At 42.5% G+C, this 11,095-nt stretch overlaps 1 protein-coding gene across 1 annotated transcript in view; it reads left to right on the forward strand.

Moving 5' to 3' along the window:
- Window positions 1–2,910, forward strand: part of PDIA5 (protein disulfide isomerase family A member 5) — a 212,512-nt gene extending 209,602 nt beyond the window's left edge. Inside the window, exon 17 of the mRNA XM_044438271.1 lies at window positions 1,351–2,910. Within this exon, the coding sequence (XP_044294206.1) occupies window positions 1,351–1,431 (81 nt within the window). The 3' untranslated portion in view covers window positions 1,432–2,910. The remainder of the gene's footprint in view (window positions 1–1,350) is intronic.
- The last annotated feature ends 8,185 nt before the right edge of the window (window positions 2,911–11,095 follow it).

The following is an 11,095-nucleotide window of genomic DNA, read 5'->3' on the forward strand; positions in this document are numbered from 1 at the left end:
CTGTGTTAAAGTACAGAAAGAAACATCACACACAGCTTCACTGGGCTGGATAATGCATTTCGGATAACACTTGTAATAGCAGGTACATTGCTAATCAAAAGCTAGTTCTTCTGTGTTTACTAGAATCTCAAATTTCACAACTAGCGATGCGTAACGTCCTGAATTAAAATTGACAGATGCATCAGACAAAATAACAGTGGCTCCATTCCCACTTCATCATGTGTCCAAATAGATCGGATGAGTTGTCAGGTCTAATCTAAAGCCCTCAGAAATTAATGGAAAGCTTGCGGACTTTCGTGGTGGTTTGGCTCCCGCGCTCACCGTTTGGAGGCATGACCTTGTGATTGTGATCATTTACAAAAAGACAGTATGTTGCTGATTAAAGACACAGTTTTCTGCTACAGAATTGCCACAGGCATGGCGAAATAACAGTGGTGCACCATATCCTGGAAATTAAGTGTCTGGGGGTGGGGTGGGGGGTTAACTTGCAGTTTTGCTGCATGGGCCAGCTTGTCCAAGAACGTGTTGCATTTTGCTGGCAGAGGATGATAGTCAGGACTCCTCCGCCATGGTGGAAGGTCCCTGCCACTACTGATCCAGCAGAGGAATTGGGAGGGAGGGAGCATGAGGAGACTTGAGCCATTTTTTGTCTGGATTTCCTGAAAGACATGAAGCCAGGTGTGGGCAGGATGGGACAGTAGTGGACGGAGGGAGGGAGGGAGGGAGATTTCTGGTGGAGGAGGTAGGGTGAGTTTTAGAATTACCAGCTGGAAGCTGAGACCAAGGAAGGGGGAAGCAACACCAGTGATACATCCTGTTTCTCCCTCACACCTCTATCCACATGAGATTCAAGAGAAGTGACTGCCCACTCTGATCCCCTCTTCCATCCACAGCAATCTTGGTGTCCCACAAGGTTGCTTCTACTTAGAGAGAGAGTTCAGGTTGTAACCAAACGGTGATTCGCCATCTCTAAGGACAGAGACCCTCACTCACTGCTCCTTTTGCATCTCCTCATGTTCATAGTTCTTCAGACCAGAGGATGGGCAAGTTCAGGAGGCCCAGGGCCATTTTTGCCCTCTCCTCTGCAGACGCTACCACCAGCACCCATAGGTGCTTTTTCATCCAGATTTGGCAGCCAGCCATTCTGTACTGGCAAATGGCAGAAGCTTGTTCTCAATGCTAAATTTGACCATTTTAGAACTCCATCGTGCTAAAAGTGCCATTTGTTTGGCAGGGGCAGCAAGGGCCCCCTGCAGTCATCGGGCGACTTGAGAGCAAAATCTGGAGTCTGATGTTTCAGTTTAATTATGTAACCCACCCTTTTTCCTCCTGTTTCCTCTCACATTCTAGGAATCAGGCTTTTCAATTTTCATGCGAACCCTCCGAGAACGAGACCATGAAAAGATAGGGAAAAGGAAAGATGAGTTGTAACTTCTGCCTCAAGAAAAGATTTCCACTGCACTGTGAACGGTCTCAGGGCCGCTGGTACAAGCCTGAGATTTCACGTCTTTTAAAATGAAGACTTTGTTTTTATATGCAGCCATTGCCATTTTGTACAATTTTGAAATAAAGTGAGATCATTTGATTTTTAAAGTAAAATAAATGATGTCATTGTTGCCATATTCAGTTAAGGAGAAGCAGAAAAAGAGCATTTCCTCACCATTTGATGCACCTATGCCCATTGATACTCCTATGCAATCTTTTTGTAATCTGTAGGTTTGATAGTGATTTCCTCTGACAAGGTAATTTCTGCATTTTTAATTTTCAAAGAATATTATATGTGAAATGGCTTTTAAAAATGGAGGGGGGATTAAAGAAAGATGCAAAGGATCCATCAGAAGCAAGTTCCACTGAAATGAGCAGAAACTGAAAGCAGATTATGGACCCACCAGACTTGGCTGGGATCGTCTTCAGCTGCAGAAGTGCGCCATGTGCATGCACGGCACTTGCGTCAGGGCCCTGGTGCAGTGAAGTTCCCTTTCGGTCTTTATTGTCCACGTGCCCGACAGTTGTCCGCCTGCACTGCCTCTCCTGCTCCATGGCTGGCAGGACACCTGCAAGAGCGAGGCACCGAGCATGCAGTTAGCAAGGCAGCTTGGGATCAAGAGACAGCTGCCTTTTCCCAGAAGCAACACGTGCACTTGCCAGCTGTGCGTGGCAATGCCAAACTGGTAATACAGCCAGTTGTGACTAGGACATGCTCTTACAGGCTTGCAAAAAGTTAGGCTTTGTTTTTCCTGGAGTGATTTCAGGACTAATTTTTAAGGTGCTCAGGGATAATTGGAAAATAACGAAGAAGCATTGGCTATTTCAGATCTTAATTGACTGTAGTGGTGTTTCGGTTTTTTAATCTGCCGTAATTGAACTGTTTACATATCTTTATAGAATGTATGGGTAATTGCAAACAAATGACTCAGCGGCTGACACGGATCAAGCACCAAAATTATTTTCATTGTTTGTGTTTGCATTCCTGTTTTCCGACACTCTTGTAAGCACAGGAGTGCTTAGTGCAGGTAAAGGCTCTACTTAATTTATGACCTGACCGTATGAACTGCATATTTGCTAAGCATTTGTTTGACTGTATGTTTGACAGGCATTGATATTTTTGATATGAAGAAACATCATGCAACAATACTTGTTTACGTTCCAAAGGCTTGTCTGTGTGTGTTACATAGGAAAAAAGTGTGATTTTTGTAGAATTCTATAGAAGCAGGCCATGCTTTAAGAAAAAAGTTTAGCCCTGTCAGCAGTGTAAGAAAATAAACCATTACTAGAACTAGCTTTTACAAGTCCGTAATTGTGTGCTGATTCTGTGAGGTAAGGGTGATTTGGTCATTGTGTCTTCATGGGGTTTATTATATTTTTTGTGATTTTCAATTTGATCAAAAAGAATAAAAATTTGAAAATATATTTTAATTGTTCCCTTTATTCTACAGCTTGTAAATCCAGATTGCTTGAAGCTGTGCTGGTGGTGAGAACATCATACATTGCTACTTGCCATGGCTGTCACTCCAGAAAGATTAAGTGTTTCCATCCTCTGCCTCCATCTTTCTGAGGTCCCTGTAGGAAAGAACAAAAGCCTCTTTGCCTTTTGTAGTTGTATTTGCTGTCTTGCCCATTTCTGTGTGGAGAGGGAAACACGTTAGGGCTTATTTTTCCTGACTCCTCTGCTCCATCTGGTGGAGGTTATAGAGAAACTGTCCAAATCTTTAGCTGAAATGAAATGAAATCCAGTCTCTCTACTGGAAGCTGCAGAGGGAGTTCACTTGTGCACGAGAGGCAGGAATGCTATTAGGTAAAAGCAACTTAGTGTTCCTGACCGGGCAGAAGCCTCTCCAGTGAAAGCAGAGCCACTACAGGGCACCCAGAGAGGCTGTGTGGGAAGGACTCAGCCTGAGGAAGACTCACAGTGTAGGGCTTCTGATCAATATTCTTCCTTTCACACAGCCGCAGCCCTAATGAACTTGCTGGAGCACCTTCAGAAGGCATGGGAAAGAGAAGGAGTTGCTGCATCTGTGGACTACAGATAGCTGCCCCCCCTCCCCATGCGTGCAGTGTGCGTGCAAGTGCCATTCCTGAAGCTGAGGGCTGAGCTAGGGCTCTGTGGAGGATTCCCCTCTGCCCATTATCAGCTTGATCTTGCTTCTGTTAACCCTGTTTGAGCTGATGTGGATTCTCGCTTCTTAACAAGCTTTAAGTGATGTGGTTTCTTGGAAGCTGGTGAGTGATGAGGCCTGAGACAGTCAACAGTTATAAAGCAGAGCAGTCTCTCACTTTAGCTTTTGCAGCTGAAAATAGGAGGTGGTGTTCCTTGCCCACACTCACACATGTGCACACATGCGCACACATGCACACCCACACACAGTGCAGCCATTGGCATTTAAGAATCTCTCCCATTAAACTTATTGGGAAAATGCTTAATTTTAGCTGGATTGTACTGGATGTTTGCTGTCCATGTTTTGCTAACAAATTGCTTGTGTCCTCAAAAAGCAAGAGGTCAAAATTCTGGAAAAGTTTGAGTTGCCCAAACTGGGGCTTCTGACATGTAGTATCACTGCAAGACAAGTTTGTTCTTGACTTGTTTGAGAACAACCATCTTAAAGCCCCAGGTTGTGAAAAAGTAAGCTTTGAATCCCTGGTTTGTTTAGTTACTCCTACTGGTGGGAGGACCCTCTGGGTTGCATACACAAGCCCGTCGCTTATGGCAAGCTAGTCGGGATTCTCCCCTCTCTGTGTGCTGCGCTCTTCTTGCACTTGCTCCCTTAATGAAACTCTTGACTCTCCAAACAGAGCATCTCTGTGCCGCTGAGGGAACTGTGGGAGGAGACCTGATTGGTGCTCCCACTCAACTTTTCATTCTGAATGCGCTTCCTGCTTTTTTCTGGCCCAATTAATGCTTCCACGTATTTGGCACTCATTCATCTGCTGGAGCCCAACTATGTATTCAAGTGAATGATGACAGGCTGATTTGCCTTGTGTGGTAGCAAGCTTGTTAACTATAACATAAATCTGAGCAATGGTACCATGCCAAGCAGGTTCTTTTCTTAGACACTGCATGAACTTTCCTGTTAGACAGACAATTAGCTGTCTGGAAAATTAGGTCCCCCCACCCTCTCTGGATAGAATTTGTTCTTGCTGTGTAGCCCCATCTTCATTTTTACCTATTAGTCTGCTGTAGTTGTAGGATTTCTATTTTCAGCTGGAGATTTTTGCCATTATCTTAGGCTCTTAGCAGCTGTTCACTCACTACTAGTAGGTATAGATTCAGCATATGAATATGGGCCTAAGCTTGTGTACAGTTCCCTGCCCTGCCTTGCGGCTACAGATTCTGATCCTGAATTGCTAGTTGGATAATTATACACTTATTTATTTGTTATTCATTTAAAATATTTGTATGTATATTTATTTAAAATATTTGCAATGTGAATATGCTAACTGAAGATGGGTGAGGTGGATGAGGAACAAACCTTCTTTGCTCCTTTCTGCTAAAACCCAAACAACCGCAAATGAGAGATGAAATAAGCTAGAGCAGGTGACCAGCAGCTTCTGGCTTAATCAATATCACTTTTGTTTCTGTGCACTATGGACCTTGCATTCCTTGGTTTCAGCAAAACAGTTGACAAGATCTTCCATGAGGGTTTTGTGGACAAGGTGCTAACGCACGGGTTAGGTAACTGAATGCTTAGCTGGATCCATACCTGCTTGTGTGTCTATGTCCGGTGAGTACTCCTTAATGGCTTTGCATCAGTCTCAAGTGGAGGACAGTAGGGCTCGGTTTTAAGCTCTGTACTGGTCAACATTTTTGAGGTGGCTTGGATGAGAGCACAGAGGGGATGCTTATAGAGTGCGTAGATAGCACACAACTTGGAAGGTTGAAAGAATGAGCTTGACAGGCTGCAACAAACAGAATGAAATTTGTTTGCTAAATATACATTTCTGTACATGCAAAGTTCAAACCCAAAGGCAATGGCATAGCATAGGGGAGATCTGGGCTTCCAGGAATATATGTGAAAAAGACCTAGATGTCTTGGGGGATCTCAGGCTGAATATGAGTCAGTAGTGCAATGTGGCTGCCAAAACACCTCAAACAAACATAGGCGGCATTTTCAGAAACTTCATGTCCAGATGACAGGATGCATTTCTTTAACACTATTCTGCACTGATCTATCTGTAACTAGAGTAGCAGTTCTGAGTACTTCATTTTAAAGAGTCTAATAACAAATTGGCGCATGTCCAGATGGGGGCAACCAAAATGGCAAGGTACCCCTAACCCAAGAATATTTTAAAAGAGTTGATATGCTTAGCCTGGAGATTAAGCAGAGACATGATAGTGGTCCTCAGATATCTGAAAGACTATCAGATGGAGCAGACTTATTCTTGGTTGCTTCAGAAGCCAGGATTAGAAATTGAAGAAAATTGGTCTTAATGATAAGAACTATTTGGCAGTGGAATATGCTGCTGTGGGTGATGGTAAGCTTTGCTTTGACAATCCAGCACTGAGCAAAGCTTGGACTAGATGACCTCCAAAACTCAATTCTTTCTCTATGTTTCTAAGGGAAACTTTGTAATAAAAACAAGCTTAACAAGCAAAAGGTGTTCTAAATATGCTGTAGCACCTGTGGACAGGTGTGTATGTGTCTAATTCAGCAGGGACACTGTTCATTTGGACCTTGAGACGGTCATTGCAAAATGTACATACAACATTTCTAATGGTTCTGAGGGCTTGTCTCAGCATATTTAGAATTCTGCTCAAAGTGCTATGGAAAACTGACTTCATCAATGGGCTGGAGAGGATTGCACCAAGCACTGCCTACAAGTGTTTTGTTACCAAAGTCATACATAGTCATTCTGATAAAACCCAAGTGGTGCAACTATACAACACCTCAAGCTCAAGTCTTGCTTCATTTTGTGCACTAAACTTCAACTATATCAAAAAATGCCTTTGATCTACTTCCAGCATTGGGTAACTCTCATCCTGTATGGAAATGTGTTGAAAAGATAATATTCATCGTGTCTACATTACTTTAGGAAGTTGGCTTTCTACCCTGTCCTATCTCAGTGGGTTCTGGCAGATGACATTTTAAAAATTTATCTCATCATTTTCACACAGCAATTATTTTCTTATTTTTGAATACATGTTTAAAGCAATACTTCCCTGCTGCTAGGTAGCTCTGTCAAATAAAACATCTTAAAACTGCTTCTGGACTGTTAAGTTTCACAAGGAAGGAGTTCCATATCTCTGGAACAGCATCCATAACCAATAATCTTCACGACCTGATTGTAAGAGCTCAAATGACATAAAGTAGAATTGGAATTGGCCGGGCTTGCATGAGCAGCTTGAATTTCATCCTCCTTGCCAATCGACAGGCTGCAAGGCTGTTTCCTCCTTTTTGGTATTAAACATTCTGCACATGGATGAAGGCACACTCCTTAAATTGGCTTCCTCAAAGAGCTTTTTCTTATGAACGAACAGGCACCCTCAAACATTTTTTAAAAAGCTGAAAAGAAAACAGTCCTTTATGTTGAAAAGTTCTCTATATGTGCTCTGCAGCATTCAGCTATACTTAACCGATTTTTTAAAGTAAGTATTATAAAGCGCCTTATGTGAAAGGAAGCAAACAGTAATTGATATTTTATTTCTTCTTGAAGATGGATTTCTGTAAGTACACGGAACAAAGCAGATTAACCTTTGTATGCCAAACTGTTCAGTTTGAGTCCCCTCCTCTCAAAATGGTGAACTTCACATCAGTTTTTGGCCCAGGCTTCCCTAATTAAACAGCTAAGGGGTTCAAGTAGATATGCATTGGTTTGTAGTGTCTAAAGCTTTTGCAGGCCATTAGAGTTTAATTGTTCTCCTTGCTCAAAATCATCTCAGTCAAAAGACATCTTGGCTGAAAATGAAATGGGTCATGAAACTATAAATAGGAGGTAAATTATATCTGCAGTGTTAACTGAGATGGGGAAAGGAAGGGCCAATAGACTACATGACAATACTGCAATGGGAAAACGGGATTCCTTAATTTTAATGTCATTGAGGAGTAACTGGTTGAATAGAATTACTTATCTAAAGCACAGTGAGCAATTGTCCTAAACATGCACCAGAGCCTGTAATTCGGAGTGATCCCAAGAGATGAAGTCACCATTGGCAAGCTCTGATTTTTTGTAATGGACGTCTGTAGTTCTCAGCAATTAATACAGATACGAACACAGCCAATGGCACTGGAATTCACAGATGGTCTGTTTATAGTAGACAAAATGGGGCTTGGTGGAGGTGGGAAAAGCTACAATCAATGCCTCCAGTCTAGGGCTAATTCTGCTTTTGTCCTTCCTACATAGATCAAAAGCAAAAGGGCTTCCTGTTTCAAATGTAAACACTGTTGAGCTGATTTCTTAAAAGCTGAGATCTGGGCAACTATTATATTTCAAAGGCTACTTGGCCTGCAACTGAGACTATTAGTTCAAAGGAAGAAAACATACTGCGTGGAAGGCTATTGTGCTCTTTTTATATACCTCTATCCATTTTAATCATTGTAATGGTTGGTATTTTTTGCATTTTATTTCTTTCTGACCTTTCTGTTTACATTCCTTGTCTGCTCAACACAGATATGTATATAACTCTGCCAAGTGAGGGTAACACTTCGTATATCCGATGATGGCTTCTGCCATGATAAATTTGTTAGTCTTAGATGTTGCTTTTATGGCTATTGACCCATTTTTGTGTCTGATCCCACCCCATCCACCCAGAAGTTCCTTCTGAGCCTCTGGTGTCCTTATCTGAATGGATTCTGGCCCATAGAATCAGTCCGGCTTCTGTAAGCCAGTACTTGGGGTAGTCCTTTTCTTGAGGAATACAGGATAGTAACGAACGGGTATAGCAGATGTGCAAGAGATGCCTGTCGGTTATGGAAAAGGCCTTCATCTGGAGGCTCTTTAGTTATTGCATGGTGTTCATACATGCCACACACACTCTGAGTCTTATGACCAAAGTGCAGGTTTGCTTTAGACTGCACTGGGTGGCTTTCTTTCCTTACACGGTATGCAAAATAGTTCACAAAACCATATCAGCTTTTAGAAGATTTGAACTAGATAGCTTTTCTGATAAATATTACTTCCTGGTGACTTAGGTATTTATGATGTCCTTTCTCTTTCACAGTACTGATTTTAGTATTCTTTAGTAGCACTAGATCAATTGAAGAACTTAAAAGGGGACACCATTATTTACAGAAATTTATTAAAATAATATTAGAAACTCGCCAACATGTCTTTCACAAAGTAAGCACGATCAGTCATAATTGAGTGTTCGAATTTAATAATGTAAAAGACAATATGTACAACTAATGTTTATATGATGAACTAGAAAATATCTACAACCTTGCTACTGTCGCTATGTAAAATGCTGAAAAGGTTCAAATGTATGCAGAGTATGCACTTAACATACTTTGTCAAACTGTAGGTACAGGTTAGGGGAACAAGTGGCTGGAGAGCAGCACTTGTGAAGGGGACTTTGGAGTGCTGGTCGACTGCAGACTGAAAATGTGTCTGCAGTGTGATGCGGTGGTTAAGAGGGCAAACACCACCCTTGGTTACATAGCCAGAAGTGTGGCTTCTAGATCAAGAGAGGTATTACTGGCACTCTGTGTGACTCTGGTGCACCCGCAACTGGAGTATTGTGTTCAGTTTTGGGCCCCTCGTTACAGGAAGGATATAGCCAGGTTAGAGTCAGTGCAGTGAAGGAGTACAAGGATGGTGGCTGGTTTGCAGGGTAAGCTGAGGAGACACTGAGGGAACTGGGTCTTTTCAGCCTGGAGAAGAGGAGACTCAGAGGGACCTGCAGGTATTTGAAGGGGTGTCACGCAGAGGTGAGTCATGACCATTTTTCTCCTGCTGTGGAGGGCAGGACGTGTTCCAATGGAGCAAAGCTCAGGGAACTAAGATTCAAGGTGGATGCCAGGAAGTACCTTCTGACAGTTAGAACCCCTAGGTTATGGAATGGGCTTCCATGGGAGTTGGTTAAGGCCGCATCGGTGAGGGTGTTTAAGGAGTAGGCATGTTATGAGTGGAGTGGGCTGGATCTGGGGTCAGACTAGCTGGCCCAAGACACCCCTTCTGTCTTGCTCTGTTTCTGTGTTTCTATATGCATGTAGTATAACTGATCTATTCAAATATTATGTGAGGAAACTATTTTTGGTTTTCCTTTTTATGGTTTTTGTTTTCATTCTATTGCAATTGACAAGAGAAAACATCAAGGTGTACTGATTAAGCCAAGCGAGCCTTCTGGCCGCTCAGAGGCGGAATATTAAAAGTGGAGGATTGACTCTCATGCATATGACAACCTGCATGGGGAGGGGGCAGAGTGAGCAGGGCTTGCTGTGTCAGAGTTAACACCGGGATCACTTCAGTGGAAGAGGCACATGAACCTAATTTATTTTTTTCACATTATCCACTCATGTATAATCATGTAAACATGAAAGTAGCTGCCAGTGCTTCCTGACCTGTAAGCAACAGCTCTCATGCAATTTTCTGCTGCAATGTAAAATATTTAAAATTATTCTCATCCACCTGTGCATAATGTGTGGGATGCAGAGTTGCCCCTGTTTGTGGATAGATCCAGCAGAGACTCTCCACTGGAGAACAGGGCAAGACAGGCATTCCCATGCATTTTGCTTTCTCTCTGCAGGTGGAGTCATGGATAATTGCCACCTTGGGGGCTTTGAGGGTCTAATTCTGCAAGCCGTCATTCCTAAGGGCTTCTCTGTGGGAAGGATCACAAGATCCTTCACAAATGGAACTTTGTGGGGCCTTTTCATGATGTTGCCATCCTTTGGAATCTTTCCTGCGTTTTCCAGCTTTTTGGTTCTTTATTATTTTAAAGCAAGGAAGAACTTTTCTATAGGAGAGGTTTAACCCATGGTTTTATTGAGGCTTCTTCCATTTGCATTGCAGGGAAGAGAAATGCATCCATTATACTCAGATTTTTCCCCTAACATTTATATTTTTCTGCCTTTTTGTATATTCTGTTAACCACCACATGCTATGGCTGCCTTATAGAGGATTTGGGGATTCACACAAGGACTTTGTTCCAATGTGCTGTTCTTTACATTTGGATGCCAGACTTTCCTCATTTTAAAAAGAAAAGCACTAAAAAAGTTGGAGAACAGGAGAGACACTCTAGAGGATGACAATGTTGTGAAAAGGCCTCACAAACTTCTGTGAGGGATCATGTGAGCACAATAAATTCCTCCTGCAGAGAAACCCAAAAGTCTGGCAAAAGATGTTGCAACATCTTGGAACAAAATCCCTGTGAGAAGTTGTAAATCACCATGGTGTAGCTATGCCATGGCATTGCCTTGAGGATGCTTAACAGGAGGGGGGCGGGGGAGAGAGAGATACAAACTCCAGGGAAAACTGTGTAATGGATGCATTCTCCTCTGCCCAAAACAAACAAACAAATCCAGTGAAAATGGAAGAAGAAGCCTCAGTAATCATTAAACACCCCATGTGGCAAAGCCTTAAATAACAACTTCAGAAATATAGGCATGCTCCTCTTCCCATTTGTGAGAGGTGAGTAGCTTCAGCAACCCCAACATTTACTCTG

Source organism: Varanus komodoensis, unplaced genomic scaffold, assembly GCF_004798865.1.
Source record: "Varanus komodoensis strain SLA01 unplaced genomic scaffold, ASM479886v1 scaffold32, whole genome shotgun sequence".
Lineage (NCBI taxonomy): Eukaryota > Metazoa > Chordata > Lepidosauria > Squamata > Varanidae > Varanus > Varanus komodoensis.